The 17,735-nt window shown below is 48.8% G+C and overlaps 2 protein-coding genes and 1 pseudogene across 3 annotated transcripts; all 3 read left to right on the top strand.

Moving 5' to 3' along the window:
* The first annotated feature begins 4,892 nt into the window (after positions 1-4,892).
* Positions 4,893-10,613, top strand: LOC112881011 (annotated as a pseudogene).
* On the top strand, positions 8,342-8,873 carry LOC112882628 (zinc finger MYM-type protein 1-like). The gene is made up of 3 exons (XM_025947718.1): positions 8,342-8,374; positions 8,465-8,634; positions 8,718-8,873. The coding sequence occupies exons 1-3, from the start codon at positions 8,358-8,360 to the stop codon at positions 8,768-8,770; spliced, it is 240 nt and encodes a 79-aa protein (XP_025803503.1). The 5' UTR covers positions 8,342-8,357; the 3' UTR covers positions 8,771-8,873.
* Positions 10,614-13,643: 3,030 nt separating the features above from the next.
* LOC112879562 (putative G-type lectin S-receptor-like serine/threonine-protein kinase At1g61610) lies at positions 13,644-17,138 on the top strand. Of its 2 annotated transcripts, XM_025943839.1 has the most exons (7): positions 13,652-15,224; positions 15,329-15,433; positions 15,520-15,716; positions 15,844-16,051; positions 16,166-16,403; positions 16,494-16,644; positions 16,747-17,138. In XM_025943839.1, the coding sequence occupies exons 1-7, from the start codon at positions 13,922-13,924 to the stop codon at positions 17,047-17,049; spliced, it is 2,505 nt and encodes an 834-aa protein (XP_025799624.1). In that variant the 5' UTR covers positions 13,652-13,921; the 3' UTR covers positions 17,050-17,138. The 2 variants fall into 2 exon arrangements, with proteins under 2 accessions (XP_025799625.1, XP_025799624.1); XM_025943840.1 differs by lacking the exon at positions 16,747-17,138 and having other exon boundaries at positions 13,644-15,224; positions 16,478-16,611.
* Positions 17,139-17,735: the final 597 nt, after the last annotated feature.

Raw genomic sequence — 17,735 nt, 5'->3', positions numbered from 1 at the left:
GCTGGAGAGGCGCAGAACTTTGATGTGGATGATGTCATGCCTTTCCTTCTGACGACCACGTGCAGCACTTTCTGCAGGAACCGGTCTGACTGGTCTACCTAACCCGGTCTGACCGGTTTTTCCAGCGTGATCGAAATACACCGAATGTTAGCTCATCAACGCCTTCTAACTGCTCCCGATGTCGTGGTTTTCGGTACCTTGATGTCTATCACTGATCGAACTCCGTTCAGTCATAAATTGTTGCTCACTATTACTTTTGACAAGGCTCATTATAAACATGGGTCCTTTAGCTTCCGAAAAGTCAAGCGTACCTGTTTTATTGGATCTGTATAGCTGGGCTTTTATGTTGTGACATAGCGATTTTGGAGCAATCTTTATTTGATTCAGTTCTCATCATAACCGAATCATTATGCATACCCGAATTGTTCTTTGCCCCACTATCAACCGATGAAGTAATCTACTTTTTAGTTGCAAGTCTCATTTCTTTGAATATATCATCAAAGGATGGAAATTCCATTACTTGAACAAGACCTTGCTCTGTTTCTTAGAAAGAAGACTTATACAAGCTTTTTTGTGTCTCTACAAATTTACCAAGCTTATCTTCAGATTTCTTATCCTTACTAAATCTTTTAACCATATCTTTCTTAAGCTCAGCAAATTCTGCATCCCAATCATAAAAAGTTTTTGGCCATTGCAATACAGTAGAAACACTATTTGGTGTAGCCTTGTGTGCAAAATCACAAGCGTAAACTTTCGATAATGGGGAGTGTATTGTACCGAAATCATATGATGGTGCATGGGATGAAACACATGATGAATTAACCTATGGAGGCATATGCGTGCTTGCTGAATTCTCATTGATTCGGCTGTAGTTATTAAAAACATTTTGAGCCGGAATATGATTATTAGCATTTGTATATGGTGCTGAATTTATAGATGCAACCTCCACTCTAGTAATATATAGTGTAGCATATAATGATTGAGAATAATTGGCCGGATAGCTAAAATCAGCATGGCCAATATTCTCATTCAACGACATGTCTTGTGGTGGAACCACATAATGTGAATTTGTTGTCGATGAATAAAAAGATGGAACACCTTGTTGAACATTATTAGGACCAGTAGTATGTGATGTTCCATAAGAGTTGGCCGAACTCACCATGTTAGTTTGGCCTTGATAATGACTCATCGGCCTGTGAACATGTTCAGTAGCCGATGTATGAGAGTAAACAGGTGCATGTTGTATGTTGCTAGTAGTATCAAAATTCAGAGTATGCATATTATTTAGCATTGGCCTTTGCATATAATTTTCAGCATTTATAATGTGTATAATTAAAACCATTATCATAATAATGACTAGCCAATGCAATATTGAAAGGATCTCAAGATGCCTAGAGGGGGTGAATAGGCTAATCTGAAACTTAAAATACTTTAAACACTATCAGTAACACAGATGTCCGGATACTCCGGATATATGTCCTGATACTCCGGATTTTGTGTCCGGAGTTTCCGGAAATATTATTCAGAGAGTTCGGGTATGAAACAATGTACACACTAACAAGATATTGATGCTGCAATTTAGATCGAGTAAATTCAGGCAAGCTAGTAGTACCTTAAGAGCGTTTCTTACCAGTTGTCTTGCTCTAGAGACTAGTATAATTGTAGATCAGCCTCAAACCCTAGAAAGTTAGTCTCACGAGCAAATACCTAATAAAACTAGTAAGGAGCACAAAAGAGAGACAAAATTTATTTCCTGAAGTTCACTCCCAAAGGAGCTACGTCTGCGTTGAGGAAGGATTCAAGAGACGGTGCTCAAGAACCCCTATGCTCCTCTTCCAAGGGTGAGACCAACGCTCAAACCCAAGGTTACTTACTATGTGTTCCTTCGAGAGGAATGAAGATTACAAACTTCTTGTGCTGCTCATAACTTGCTTGAACACTCACAAGCGACGCCTAGCCGTCTAGGAGCTCGAAGCTCCAAGAGCAATAAACTTGAATCCACCGGCTAGATAAGGGTGTTGTGCTCAAGAGATGGAATGGAAGCTTACTAACACAAATCTTTGCTCTTGCAACAATCTCACTTGAATCCCTAAAGAAAATCACTCAAGAATGAAAGAAGGAAAGTGAGAGAGCTCTCCTTTTGCTTGTAGGTGTCTTCTGGTTGAAATGAGCAAGAGAGAGATGAATGAAGAGGTATGGGGGTATTTATACCCCCTCTCACAGAAAACTAGACGTTGGGTAAAGGATACCCGGATACTCCAGGTATATGTCTGAATACTCCGGACACTGGGGTCCGGAGACTCCGGCCTCAGAGAAGCTTCGGATGGGGAACAGTTACCCGGAAACTCCGGGTGTTTATCTGGATACTCCGGAGCACTATGTCCGGACATTCCGGACTATGAACCGGACAATCCGGATATAACATGGAATTTCACAAGAAGGCTGTTTTTAGTGGTAGGTTGGATTCTCATGGCTTTTGTAGGTTCTCTTGAGCACAACTACCACATCAACACCTGTAGATCAAAGTCCCTCTTGATAGTACGGCGTTCCTATACTCAATTTCAAAATAAAATCTAGTTCTTCAAGTAAATTTGAAACATCGCTTTTTATTTTTCTTCTGAGGGGTCATGTTTTTTAATACGCTTTGCTTCATCACTCTTAGCCCCTGCACACATGCTCGATAACATGATTAGATATATATGTGCTTTATCATCTACCATCAAAACCCACTAAGGGGTCTAGATATCTTTCAAATATGCGTACTGTCATTATATCTAGCAACATCAGCTTGAGAATTTGTGGTACTAGCAAAATAATCATTAGAAACATGTGATGTATTTGCATGCTGTACCTCAGGCGTGCTGCAGTAGAATGGCTGTGTAACATATGGATAACCCGCCATGTGCTTCTGCTTCTCGTTTGATCTTCAATGCGCAGCAACAAGCAATATGAATTGCAAGCAGCTTGGGCAGCCTGATGCAATATTCAAAATAGATGCAATCGGTCTAAAATACCAGATGCAATATTATGGCGAATCAAAATAATTGATCAATTAGGTATTTAGCTAGGGTTTGATAGAACGGTTTGAGCAACTAGATCTTTCTTCCCTAGCGGAGTCGCCAAAAAGTATGTTGATGTGAAATCCGGTCAACACAATGAATGCGCTAGAACGCGCAGATCGCAAAAGGATCGGACAGCTGTGACTCTACGATGACCGGTCAGACCGGTTTCAAGGACCGGTCAGGCCGGTTCCCTCGGGCTTCGCCGAAATCGTCGCCCGAGGAGGATAACAGACACAGTTACGTGATGGAGGATGGCTAGGTTTATGAGCAAACCAGCAAAGGGATAACAACACACTTATGTGACGAAGAACGACTAGTTTACGAGCAAACTAGCAAAGGCCGTGGATACTCTCGCCCGGGAGGGACCCTTTCAGGGCGTGGATGTCGTCGGTCGTGCCCTAGGATGGCCAGCAGGCCTAGGACACCATCTATGGTCATGAAGATCAATAGACGAACAACATGGGAGGTTGGAAGAGAAATTAGGGTTTAGGAGTAAAAAGGTAAATGCATAGTGTTTGGTTTGATTGGATGTGTCTCGATAGGCCGTGGCCCTTTATATTTATAGGAAGGGGAGGTCTTGCCCTATTAGGAGTCAGAACTCATACAAATCCCATATCAAAATACAACTTCTAACTCGAACTGTACAGCTAGGACTGGTTTGACCGGTCGGCCGAACCGGTTTGAGCGGTCCGATCTGGGTCAAGTCTTCCCGAAAAAATAGCTCTCTCATCCGAACTCCAAATTGAACGTTCTGTATATGGATTTCGATCGTCTCAAGGAGAGCTACGCAATGGTGAAGTCAAATCTGCATTTTGATAATGTTATTCTAACCGGTCTGACTAGTTTACATAACCGGTTTGTCCAGATTGTCCAATAAACCTGAATTGTACAAATTTTAGTTGTCAACAGAATATTATAAGGAAAAAACTACAACGATCCGTGCGCTTGGGGTTTATAAATTGATGTCCATAACTGGAACCAATAGCAAGTGCAGCAGCAAAGTTGCCTGAGGTGGAGCTTGAGCTCTGGAGGAAAGGACGAGTTGTGGCATGCAGAGCCTGAGCTCCAACAAGGAAGGGAGCACAGCTATGGCTAGAAAGGCGACCTGCAGATGATGAAGCTCCAGCCAAATCTGAGGAAATAAAGCTCGGGCGGCTACCAGCATTGCAGAACGATAGTGAAGAAAGGTTGATGGGCATCTGATACATATAGTGTGCATCTAATTGCATAGAAAATATATATACCTAGAACCATAGTAGATGATTGGAACACATTAAAGGCTGTGCATTCGCATGGATTTATCTTTTTCAGGAATCAATTCTAGGATCGAAAGGGGTCGTTAGCACTTATAGTGTTCTATCACTATCCCAACTGAGTCAAACCATTTGCATAAAATAATTATTTCCACCGGATTCCTTTGTGCGAAGCACGTAAAACGGTGTCATCGTTGTACTGATCAGGACCTACCTAGCGACCTACTCGTCACCCTGTAACTCGACTTTTCAGCAACCAGTATTACATTCAGCTCATATTCAATTGCACAAAAAAGTGAAAAGCTCCAAAACGAGTTACTTAGGACGCAAGTTTACGCTCTAAACCAAATTTAGCAAATTAAGTTATACTAGTTTATACGCGGCGGCTCCCTTTTGTCCGATCTGCGCACACACGGCTTCGGCTACTTGGAGGGCGCGGTATGCTTGCAGGCCAAGCTGCGTCAAACGCTGAACTTGCACGGGGAATAATGCGTGTCACCATCGTTAAAAGCACCCAGATCGAGCAGGACACTAGTCACTATCACAGGGCAAGCTGCAGCAGCTCGACGACACAGCCATGGCGTCAAACTCCAAGAGCCGTCGCCGGCGTAGGGACAGCAACAAGCCCACCAAGAGCAAGAGGGCACTGGAGAAAGAGCCGCAGGCCGCCGCCGGGCCGACGAGCGTGCACGACGTCACCGACCACCTCCTCGAGCTCGTCCTCCTCCGCCTCCGCTCCACGGCCTGCCTCCTGCGCGCCGCGGCCGCGTGCAGGCGGTGGCGCCGGGTGATCGCGGCCCCCGGGTTCCTCTCGCGCTCCGTCCACGCGCCCGGCGTCGCCGGCCACTACCACGCCTTCGACCCCGACAGGGTCGATTACGGGTCGCCGCCGGTCACCGGCGACCCGGTCCCGGTGTTCATCCCCTCCCAGTCGCTCGCCGCCGTCGACAGCCGCCGCTTCGCCCTCCACGACGTCCTCCCGGACAGCGACAGCGGCTGGGCGCTCGCCGACAGCCGCGGCAGCCTCCTCCTCCTCTTCAAGAGGAGGACCGGCTGGGCCGCGCTCGCGAACAGCCGCAGTTTCCCTGACCTCGTCGTGTGCGAGGCCCTGACGCGCAGTGCCAGGGCATCCTCCGCCCGGAACAAGCGACGTGCCTCGGCGTCTTCTTACTCGACGGCGACCGCGGCCGCATCGGCATGTCCGATTTCAGGGTCGTCGCCGTCCTGCACGAGTACCACGAGTCGGAGGAAGACCGCGCCATGCCGGTGGCGTGCGTGTTCTCCGCGGGGAGCGACGGCGGCGGCTGGCGCGTCCTGCCGAGCGCCTCCACCAACAGCGCCACCGTCAGCCTCCCGGGAGCGAGCGACTCCATAAGCTTCGCCGGCCGCGCGAACGGCGCTCTCTACTGGGCGATCGGAGGGGAAGACGGCGCCATGCTGGGCTTCGACGAGGCCGCCTTGGAGTTCTCGCGCGTCCCGTTCCTGACCGACGACGACACCAACGGCAGCTCGTACGACAGGTGGAGCTTCCGGGTCGTCGGCGGCGAGGACGGCGCGCTGCGCGTCGTTCGGATGGTGCGCAACGAGCTCAGGGTCCACGCCCGACGCCGGGGCAGCGACGGTGGGTGGTCGAGAGGCTCTTGCGGCTGCGGGAGGCCACCCTCGGGCTGCCCGGCCGCAGCGAGAGGTTCTTCCAGCGCAACGCCATGATCATGGCGGCGCACGAGGCGTACATCCTCGTGACGCCGCAGGAGAAGACGTGGCTCTTCTCCGTCGAGCTCGAGACGCTGCGGGTGGAGCGCGAGCACGAGAGGAACAAGTACCCCGGGCCAGGGGCGGAGGGCCCAGTGTGGCGAGGTGTGGCGCTCGCCACACCTCGGCCCGGCCCAAGCGGGAATACCCCGGTCCCCGGCCCAATTAAAATGTCTAACCCTGTGCGGCTATCCCCAATCCCCATTCCCCAGTCCCGCCTTCCGCCTCCCGCCTCCCGCCGTCCCGCGCTCCCGCGGCCGCCGCCGCCGCAGCCCGCAGGCCCCGCACGCCACCGGCCCCGCGCCGCCGCCGCAGGCCCCGTGCGCCTCCGCCTGCGCGCCGCCGGCCACGCGCGCCGCACTGCCGCAGGCCCCGCGCGGCCGCGCGCCTCCGGGCTCCGGCCGCCGCCGGCCCCGCGCGCCGCTGGCCCCGCCGCCGGCCCCGCGCGCCGCACTGCCGCAGGCCCCGCGCGGCCGCGTGCCTCCGGGCTCCGCGCGCCGCCGGCCCCACGCGCTGCAGGCCCCGCGCCGCCGCCTCCAGCCCCGCGAGCCGCAGGCCCCGCCGCCGGCCCCGCGCCGCCGCCTCCAGCCCCGCGAGCCGCAGGCCCCGCCGCCGGCCCCGCGCGCCTCCGCCTACGCGCCGCCGGCCGCCGCCCCGCGCTAGGTAGTTTGGCAAGGCAATTTGTTTTACCACCACTGTAGTGTACTTTGTAAATCAAATTTAGCGTTTTCTGATGGGTTGTGCTTATTAATTTCTACAGAGCTGTGACCGATTATTTTCACGTTTAATATACATCTTTCTATGCTAGTTTACTAGGCTTGAATTAACCATTTTTACCTGAATATGGTGTGAAAATGAATTGTAGTGCTAAAGTTCTTGACTTCAGTTTGGTAGGAGCAGGTTAGGGACTTTTCAGTATGGTGGCACTATCATTTTTCTGGCTATTTCTTTTGTGCTGCAGTACCTCGGTATTTTCTCCACTATATAGATTTTTCTTTACCATGTTAGGGTGTAAATAAAAATTGTTGCGCTCGAATGCTCGATCTAGCTTGACTATTGTGTTTATTGCGTTGTATATTGGAATGTTTCAGATAAGCCAGAAATTGATGGTTTAAGGCCGCCCGCAGCCCCGCGCGCCGCCTCGGATCAGAAAGTAATTAGCATGTTGCCACTCGATGGTGATGCTTCCAATCCAAGCTCTAGCAGAAAAGGGAAAAGAAAAGCACAAGAAAGAGGTGAGAGAACTAGTATTTTTTGGGTGTTGTAGAGAATTGGGAAGTTAAGCTAATTTACTTTAATGTGAATTTGACTATTTATTTCAGATCTAAAGAGCTATTTTAGTCCATTCGTATCCAGTAGCATAAACCCAAGCACTCATGGAAGTGAAGTTGGTAATGCCATAATAGAGGAGGAAGAGGTGGTGGAAACTCATTTGGAGGACACCAATACCATAGACCAACAGCCAGGTAGCAATGAAAATGATCAAGGTACAATAACTGAGTTCAATCCGGATTATATCATTTCTGATCCGGGGCTTCGGATTCCAATTGAGCAATTTAGTCCTAATATTAGAGATGAAATTAGGAGGGCTTTCATGGAACGAGGTCCAACTCAACCTAGTAGTCATGTTTTTCCTAGAGGAGAAGATAAAAGGCGCTTTCGAAAAGAATGGTTTGAGAAATATAATCAGCTGGAATATAGCTTGGTGAATGATAAGGCTTATTGCTTTTGTTGTTATCTTTTTAGAAGAGTTGGTGTAGATGATGATAAATTTGGTTATGATGCATTTACAAAAGAAGGCTTTAGGCAATGGAAGAATGCCTACTTAGCACTCCCTAAATATGTTGGTGGCCCTAATAGTGCTCATAATAGATCATGAGCGGCATTTGATGATTTTGATAATCAAAGGGCAAGTGTAAAGGAGAAAATTGTAGTTCATACCAAAGAGGCACAAAAGAAGTATGAAACCCGTGTAGATACATCTTTGGCTATTGTAAGTTATATTGCCTTGCAAGGTGAACCGTTCCGTGGACATGATGAATCAGAAACTTCATTGAACAAAGGCAACTTTCTAGAATTTCTTGATTGGTACAAACTAAGAAATGAGGAAGTGAGGCAGGTATTTGAATTTGCTTGTCCTAAAAATGCTAAAATGACTTCTGGAACAATTCAGAAAGAACTTGCCGAGTGTTGTGCTCAAGCGGTTACCAAAGTCATAAAAGAAGAGATGAGTGGTTGTTTATTCTCTATTCTTGTTGATGAATCTCATGATATATCAGTCAAAGAGCAAATGGCCATAATAGTCAGGTAAACATCCGCTTTTATATCTTGTATTCTTATTGAATGTTGATGAATCTTGTTATAATATTTCTAAATATTGTGAGTTTCTTCATATAGGTATGTGAATAAAAAGGGGCAAGTAGTTGAAAGATTTTTGGGTATCAAGCATGTCAAGCTAACTACATCAGAAGCATTAAAGAGAGCAATAGTGGAGGTTCTTAGTGCCCATGGTTTAACTATTGCAAAAATACGAGGCCAAGGGTATGATGGAGCTTCTAATATGAGAGGTGAATTCAATGGTATTCAAAAACTAATTCGTGATGAGAACCCATATGCTTTTTATATCCATTGCTTTGCTCACCAATTGCAGTTGGTAGTTGTTTCGGTTTCAAAGTGTTGTTCATCTATAGAGGATTTCTTTGACTATGTGGATATGATTGTGAGCAGCACTAGTGCATCTTGTAAGAGGAAGGATTTATTGATTGATAGTCATCATACAATTGTTTTGAATAAGTTGGACAGTGGAGATATTTCATCAGGTAGAGGACAAAATCAAGAAACATCATTGCCTAGGCCTAGAGATACAAGATGGGGATCTCACTACAGCACATTGCTTCGTATTGAAACAATGTGGGACTCAATAATAGAAGTTCTGCAAGTGGTGCATGATGAGGAACGTAATCCATCAAGGGCAGGGGGGTTGGTGCCTATTATGGAGTCCTTCAGCTTTGTGTTTATCATGAAGATGATGTTACAGATCCTTCGCATAACAAATGAGCTATCTCATCTGTTGCAGAAGAAGGATCAAAATATTGTTGAGGCCATGTCTTTGGTTATTGAAGTGAAAACACGTTTGAACAATTTGAGAAGCGAAGGTTATGAGCCACTACTTGAAGAAGTCAAAACATTTTGCCAAGAAAATGATATCCCAATACCAAATATGGAAGATAGTGTACCAAGATTTGGTAGATCAAGGAAAGAAGGGAGAAACAACATCACTCAAGATCATTACTTTCGTGTTGATACCTTCTTTGCTACCATAGATGCTATCACAACAGAGTTTGATCATCGATTCAATGAGGTATCATCGGAATTACTTACTTGCTTTGCTTGCCTTGATCCTAGAGATTCGTTCTCTAACTTTGACGTGAATAAACTTTCTCGCCTCACGGATATATATTTGGATGATTTTTCTTTTGATGACCGGAAAAGAATAAGAGATCAGTTAGAAACCTTCATTATTCATGTTAGAAGAGTTGAGGCATTCAGAGCTTGTTATGACCTTGCAAGCCTAGCAATAAAAATAGTTAGAACTTAAGAGGCATGAAATATTTCCCTTGGTTTATCGCCTAATTGAGCTGGCATTGCTGCTACCAGTAGCAACTGCATCAGTTGAAAGAGCATTTTCAGCTATGAAGATTATTAAAACTGAGTTGCGGAACAAGATGTCCGATGGTTGGCTTAATGACTTGATGGTGGTGTATATTGAGCGGGAGATATTTAAAGGAATTGATCTTGAATCTATCAAGAAGGCTTTTCAGAAGAAAAAGGATAGAAATATGCAATTGCCAAAGTCTCCTAGACGCAACTAATAGTAAATATACCGGTATAACTTTATACTCTAATTGTGTATCTTGTATTACATTTAATATTTTAACTCTAATATTTCGTTACTAATTTATGTTTTCTCTTTGTTTGACAGCTTCTTTGGTCCAATTGTTGATTTGATGCGTACTTTACGTGTTTTCTTCGTTTGAGGTACTTCTAAACCCAATTTTTATTGTGAACCCTTTATTTCCGTATAATATTTGAACATAATCTAGTAATCCACCGCCAGTCCGCAGCCGTAGGCTCCCGCCCCGCAGGCCCCGCGCCCGCCGCCCCGCAGCCGCAGGCTCCCGCGCTCGCCGCCCCGCCGCCGCAGGCCCCGCGCGCCGCCGCCCGCAGCTCCGTCCGCCACACCTAAAATTTTCGGCGTCCTCCGCCGCTGCCCCGGGCAGGCGTTCCCGTCCGAGCTGCCGTGGCCGCCGAGCTTGACGGCCTGTACGGATGAGCGCGGTAGGCGAAGGAGATCACGCCGCTGACACGTTTGTAATCACAAAACTCAATCGGTGGGCTGGACGGACAGGTCCGCAGGTGCTTTTGGTTTCTGTCAGCCTGCTGGACCAAGTGAGTGAGACTGGGCCGTTTGATGGGCCAATAGCACCGCGGCCCAAAGGATTCTGTACGCTGCTCGTCACGTGAAAATGGGAGGAAGTGCACGTAACCCCCGACTATCAGGACCTAGCTATTGGGGGAATACTTCAACCCTAGACTATAAAATTGGATATCTAATCCCTTAATTTTGCAAAACCATTCATTTAGACTAATCACAATGGGGGTTTCATGTCTCTGTTTCCAAGAATACCACATCAACTTTGTAGAAAGATGAAACACTCTCTCTCAATAGAGAGTTTCATCTCACTATTTCATATGCCAACATAACTTAAATACTGCAAATAAATAACCAATAGGATTTACTCAATTATGTGAAGATGAAACAAAACGCTCTCAATGGAGGTTTCACACAGCTTCCAAGTTCTTAGAAATGGGTTAACATAGTTTCATCCTCGTAAAGCTCCATGAAACTGGTTCCTTCTATTCCCTCATTAAATCAGTGCCACATCATCAAAAATGCTGATGTGTCATGGTAATTAATATCATAAAACTTGCCATAAAACCTCCATTATGATTAGCCTTAGCCCCCTTCTCTGATTTTGCATACGTGGCGTGCTGGATGCAGACGATGAGAGCCCTACTTGCAAGTAAGCATTTCTCCCACCCTCTGACGCCATCCTACCCCTCATCCGCCGACCTCCTCCACGCTGCACCCGTCAGCTGGTACGGCCCACTTCATCTACTCCCACCTTGAACCCTAAGATGGCCTTGACTCCATCGCCCCTCCCACGTCCGCCCTTGGTCCCCGCCTCCCCTGGGCCCGGGATCACCATTGTCGACCCCGACGCCGCCCTGGAGCGATTGCCCACCGTGGAGCGGTTGAACTGGCCGCGGAGTCCTCACCGCGGCCGTATGGGGAGGGCCAACGCCTGCTCCAAAAGCTGCAGCCGCAAGAGGTGGCAACATCGATGGCGGCGGTGGCGGACGCGTGGTAGCACCAAAAAGGGGAGGCCGTTGACGCCGTGGCCGCGACCTCCACAGCGAGGCTGCGCTTGAAGCTTAAGGAGGTCTTTGGGGCCATGGGCTTCTAGCGGAGCCTGGCGACGCCCAGGCCCTCCTCCTCCTCCTCATCCGCGCGCAAGGGCCTAGCGTCGGCGCCGTTGCAGCTGCTTGTATCCGTGGCCTCAGGGGCGGGGCAGTCGAAGACACTGTGACGGAGGTCATTCGGCTTGCGCCGTCGGGGTCGAGATCCAAGGCGGGGCCCTTCTCGTGTTACTTCCTGCGCTCGTCCGCACAAGAGCAACCGGCGCGCGCGGCGTCCAAGCCCGACGAGCTCATCCGCCTCGTTGAGGAGCTGCAGGAGCGGTCTCGGCTCGAGGCCAAGAACGCGCTCCTGCGCCGAGCTCGACGGAGCTGTGGCGGCCACGAGGAGCAAGGAGCGTAGGGTTCTGGAGATGGAGCAGTTGGCGAAGGTGAGGAAGTGGCGGTGGCTGTAGTCGCTCGCACGAGAGGAGGGTGGGAGAGACCGAGAGAGGTGGGGAGAAGAAGAGAGGGGAGAGGAGATGCCCACTTACAAGCGGGGTCCACATATCAAATGGTCCATCTCATCGTCTGCGTCCAGCTTAGCACGCTATATGTACAAAACCACTTTGCAAAATTAGGGAAGGGGGCTAAATGAATGGTTTTGCAAAATTAAAGGGTTAAATATCCGATTTTATAGTTGTGGGGTGAAGTATTCCAACCCTAATAGTTGGAAGGTTACGTAGACTACGAACCAGACGTCTTAATGAAAGCAACTTCTGTAAGGTCCTGAATCTTTCAATCCAGTTCCTCACATGGAGCGATCTTACGTATACATAGCATCTCACTCACACTTTTATTCTCGTTTTGTATAAAAAAAGTTAATACAGAGGTTTCAGAGTGATAAGGATTATAAGATGGTCCTCGGCCACCAGATAGGAGTAAAGTAAACTTATTTCTTTAAAATGTAGTTTCTTTATTGCGAATAGGGATTTATTGTGGATAGAAATGAGTAATTCGCTGAATATGCTTGAACTGCTGCATCACTATTTCCTGCTCTACTACCTTTGAGGGAGGAGAGAGCTATCTCCGCTTGCCGGTGGGACCTCGGGGGAGTGGGAGCTATCTCCATTTGGCACTGAACTCGGCGACGGCAGCGGTGCGACGGTAGTAGGTACCTATTATCGGTGTTTTTATCGTCAGCCTACTTAGGGATATCCTAAGGTAGGTGATTATTTGGTGAGAGATCGCCGAATCTGGAACTTGAAGGTGAGCGCAAGGACACAAGACACAAATTTAGACAGGTTCGGACCGCCAGAGTAGCATAATACCCTATGTCCTGTTTTGGGGTGTTGTATATTGCGCCCTGCGATTGGGTGTTGAGTTGCCTGTTGGCTGCTCTCTGTTGGTTCTCTGCCTATCTAGGAAGCCCTGCCCTCCTTTGTATATATCCCAGGGGACGGGGTTCCTAGTAGGATTACAAGGTAAGAGTTCTAATAGGATTACAAGGTATCAGTCCTAATAGGATTACAGTGAAATTTTAGTAGGAATCAGACTTCTTCTTCTGGTAGCTTCCTTGCGGTACCCAGGGGATCTATTCCTGACACCTAGCCTAGGCAGCGGGGAGCCCCGAGTTGCCTTGCGAGAGAGGCGAATCGCAATCTGAAAGCAATGTTCTTGCTGCTGAACATATAACACTTCCCACTCCTTAGAAACATACCTAAATTAAAGGACTGCATCAAATTATCGTTTCTATCCAAAGTCCGGTAACCATTCACAACTCCTTGCCCACTGTAACGTAACCATCGTTCCCAGGCTTCTCAGTTATTCCCAAGATGGAAGGAATCGGAAGGGATTGAGGGGATTAGATCCCTAACTGACTTGCAGGGGATCTAATCCCCGTCGATCGCTGTCAGCTAGGGATTAAAGAGACATGGTCTCATGGATTTCCCGTCGCCCGCATGTCTGGCGGCTATGAACCTGTGACAGTGCCATCCTACCCACCGCGTGCGCGGTCCGACGAGGGCAGCAGAAATGTCAACCATAACACGAGTCGTCTGAATCCATGAGCTACACTTCACCATTCCACCAGCCTGCACGAGTAGGGAGCTTCCTCGATTCTGCCATCATACCCCCTCTCCCATTTGCACTGAAGCAGCAGCCAGCAGGTATTGCCGGCCATCACTTGTCTGATTGTCTCCCTCGTCTCTGTAACACATGACGTCAAATGAACTAAAACTCTGTCATCGTTGCTTGTACGCCAAGGCCCAAAGCAACTCTCCTAATCGAGTAAAAATCTTCAGTCTCTTGGCTCATCCGTAGCAAGAAGCTATTGTCAGCTCATGCTTTTCAGGAAACGCCCGGCCCACCGTATCTCATCAAGAAATCAAGTGCCCGATGGACTGGTCAGCGGCGGTCCTCCTCGTCCTTGTCCTGCTGCCGCCGCCGCCATGCGCACCGGACGACCGGCTGGTCGTCGGCAAGACGCTCTCCCCCGGCGCCACCATAGTGTCCGACGGCGGCGGCTTCGCCTTGGGCTTCTTCTCACCCGCCAACTCCACCTCCAGTCCAGCCAACAAGCTCTACCTCGGCATATGGTACGCTGACGTCCCGACGCTCACCGTGGTGTGGGTCGCCAACAGAGGAACCCCGGCCACGAACACCACCTCCTCCACGGCGCCGACGCTGTCCCTGACCAACACGTCCAACCTCGTCCTGTCCGACGCCAGCGGCGTTGTTCTCTGGACGACCGACGTCACCGGCTACTCCCCGGCCGCCGCGGTGCTTCTCGACACCGGCAACCTCGTCATCCGGTCCCCGAACGGCACCGCCCTGTGGCAGAGCTTCGAGCACCCCGCCGATTCGTTCCTCCCCGGCATGAGGATCGGGATCGCGTACGGCGCTCGCGCCGGCGAGCGCCTGGTGTCGTGGAAGGCCCCCGGCGACCCCTCGCCGGGGCGCTTCGCCTACGGCGTCGACCCGGACACGGCCCTGCAGCTCTTCCTCTGGAACGGGACGCGCCCGCTGATGCGCGACGGCCCCTGGACGGGCTACTCGGTCGCCAGCAGGTACCAGGCCAACGCCAGCGTCTTCGTCTACCAGGCCATCGTCAGCACCGACCAGGAGATCTACCTGACCTACAGCCTCTCCGACGCCGCCGCGCGCGCGAGGCTCGTCGTGACGGCCTCCGGCCACTACCAGCTCCAGGGCTGGAACGCCAACTCGTCGGCGTGGGCGGTCCTCGGCGACTGGCCGACCTGGGAGTGCAACCGCTACGGCCACTGCGGCCCGAACGGGTACTGCGACAACACCGTGGACGCGCCGACGTGCAGGTGCCTCGACGGGTTCGAGCCCGCCGACGCCGAGGCGTGGGCCGGCGGCGCCTTCTCGCGGGGGTGCCGGCGGAAGGAGGCGCTGCGGTGCGCCGACGGCTTCTTGCCCCTGCCGGGGATGAAGTCGCCGGACAAGTTCGTGCGCGTTGCGAATCGAACCCTCGAGGAGTGCGCGGCGGAGTGCAGCAGCAACTGTTCCTGCGTGGCGTACGCCTACGCCAACCTGAGCACCACCAGGACGGCGGGGGACGCGACGAGGTGCCTGGTGTGGGCCGGCGACCTGATCGACACCGAGAAGATTATTGGTGGCGGGGTCGGCAGCGACACGCTGCACCTCCGGCTTGCAGGCTCGGATGCAGCCGTGCAAGGTAACCATTTCATTCATCTTCTGCATTTACAGTGGATTATTTGTGTGCCATACATGTATATATGGATAGAACTTTATATATACTGGCTTTTGAAATTTGAATAGGTGTCAGAGGAAAGAGCAATGCACTGAGGATTGCTCTGCCTACAGTTTTGACAAGTGCCATTCTGATAATCACAGGAATTTTCCTTGCCTGGTTTAAATTCAATGGTACAGTACAGACTCTGAATTTGTCCATACACCTCTATACTGTACTTGTCGTCAGAAGGGAATTGGTTACTGAAATTTGGGTGCAGGTAAAAGAAGAGACAACAAAAAAGGTAACACCAAGATAAGTCTGGTCTCTACCAGTACGTCTGACGAACTCCCTGAAGGAAGCCCTGCCCAAGACTTCGAACTTCCCTTCATCAAATTTGAGGACATTGAGGCTGCAACACACAATTTCTCAGAAGCGTATAAGATTGGACAAGGAGGCTTTGGCAAAGTTTATAAGGTACTTCGCCCCCATTTAGTAGTAGTAGCAGCAGCTTTCTCATGTCAATTGTTCGACTTTCAGTAATTACATTGGATTGTCCACATGACAGACTAATGTATGTATTTTGTTCTTACATTTTGCCAAGGCAATTCTAGGTGGTCAGGAAGTTGCTATCAAAAGGCTAAGTAAGGATTCAGAGCAAGGAACTGAGGAATTCAGGAATGAAGTTATTCTAATTGCCAAATTGCAACATAGAAATTTGGTTCGACTACTTGGGTGTAGTGTTGAGGGTGCTGAAAAGATCCTGATATATGAGTATTTGCCTAATAGAAGCTTAGATGCTATCCTTTTCGGTATGCTTTAGTAACACACACACACACTATACAAGCTGGTTTATATATAAACAAAAGAATAGTATTTTCATAGCAAACATCTCAAACAGTGCTTTTGTTTGAATATGTATGCAGATAGCTCAAGAAAAATGTCGTTAGATTGGCCAACGCGATTTAACATAATAAAGGGAGTTGCAAGAGGACTTCTTTACCTCCACCAAGATTCAAGACTGACCATAGTTCATAGAGACCTCAAAGCTGCCAATGTATTGCTAGATGCAGAGATGAAACCTAAGATAGCAGACTTTGGCATGGCAAGGATCTTCAATGATAACCAGAAAAACGCAAACACACGGCGAGTCGTCGGAACATAGTGAGTATATGGTTGAATTAAGTGCTCTAATTCAATGTGATTAAATTGAATGTTTTTGCAATAACTTTTGGAAGTGAATTGTGAAAATAGTGGGTACATGGCTCCTGAATACGCAATGGAAGGAGTCTTCTCCATGAAGTCTGATGTCTATAGCTTTGGTGTCCTAATTTTGGAGCTCGTAACTGGTATAAGGAGAAGCAGTTTGAACAAAATCAAGGGTTTTCCAAACCTTACGATCTACGTGAGTACATAGCTTCTGTAAAGTTTTAAATTAACACTAGTCTAGATGTTTCGAAACCATTGTCATTGCCGCAATCCATCTAACTGTTTTGGGTTTTTTCAGGCATGGAATATGTGGAAAGATGGGAAGGGGAAAGACTTGGCTGACCCATCTATTATGGATACTTGTTCGCTAGATGAAGTTTTGCTTTGCAGTCATATGGCACTCTTGTGTGCCCAGGAAAACCCAGATGATAGGCCACTTATGTCGTCGGTTGTGCTCGCCTTGGAGAACGGAAGCGCCACACTGCCAACTCCTAATAACCCTGGGCACTATGGACAGGGGAGTAGTGATAAGGAGCAAATAAGAGACAGGACTGACGCTTCCATGAATTCCCTTACTCTCACGAATATAGAGGGACGATAACCTTCCACCTCTTCTTTTACGTAGTATACGCAGTGTCAGAATTTTGGCTCAACAAAGGTCCCTTCATCGATCTCCAGGTCATTTCCTTACTAATTTGGCATGCATTTGGTCACTCTGTGGTTCGCCAACGCAGGAACCCAGACACCCATTCAGCAACAGGAGCAGCGCCTTCTCTTTGCCAGCGATGCCATTGAATTTCAATGGTCCAGCTACGGAGTCCAGCTGCCGCCGGCGCTTCTGATCGATCTGGGTGCCGCCGCCGCGGCCTTAGGGCGTCTCCAACAGTTAGCGAAATCGCTAGCTGACATCACATTTCATCCCGCGTGGAGGAGGATAGAGAGGGCCTGTTTAGATCGGCGCGTAAAGGCAAAAATTTTTTGCGTTTACAGCGTTTTTGTCTTTACGCATCTAAACGGACCGGCGTATTTTTTTTTTGGCATTTGGGCCCTATAAACGCAAAATTTCTTTGCGACGGAATCTTGCCAATTTGAAGTACTAAATGAAGTCTATTTACAAAACTTTTTGCACAGATGGGCTGTAAATCGCGAGACGAATCTAATGATGCTAATTAATCCATGATTAAGCAATAATTAGCGGATGGTTACTGTAGCATCACTGTTGCAAACATGGATTAAGTAGGCTCATTAGATTCGTCTCGCGATTTACAGCCTATCCATGCAAAAAGT

This window comes from Panicum hallii, chromosome 2 (assembly GCF_002211085.1).
Source record: "Panicum hallii strain FIL2 chromosome 2, PHallii_v3.1, whole genome shotgun sequence".
NCBI lineage: Eukaryota > Viridiplantae > Streptophyta > Magnoliopsida > Poales > Poaceae > Panicum > Panicum hallii.
Note: the sequence above shows the minus strand (reverse complement) of the source record. Positions and strands in the feature narration are given on the sequence as shown.

What these genes read in the sequence shown, in the direction of transcription:
- LOC112882628 (XM_025947718.1), top strand. An exon ending in TGGAGCTTCTAATATGAGAG is followed by an intron (nt 8,635 to 8,717) that starts GTGAATTCAATG and finishes CACCAATTGCAG; the next exon opens with TTGGTAGTTGTTTCGGTTTC.
- LOC112879562 (XM_025943839.1), top strand. Translation starts at nt 13,922, where the DNA reads ATGGACTGGTCAGCGGCGGTCCTCCTCGTCCTTGTCCTGCTGCCGCCG. An exon ending in TGCCTGGTTTAAATTCAATG is followed by an intron (nt 15,434 to 15,519) that starts GTACAGTACAGA and finishes ATTTGGGTGCAG; the next exon opens with GTAAAAGAAGAGACAACAAA. An exon ending in CGGCGAGTCGTCGGAACATA is followed by an intron (nt 16,404 to 16,493) that starts GTGAGTATATGG and finishes TTGTGAAAATAG; the next exon opens with TGGGTACATGGCTCCTGAAT.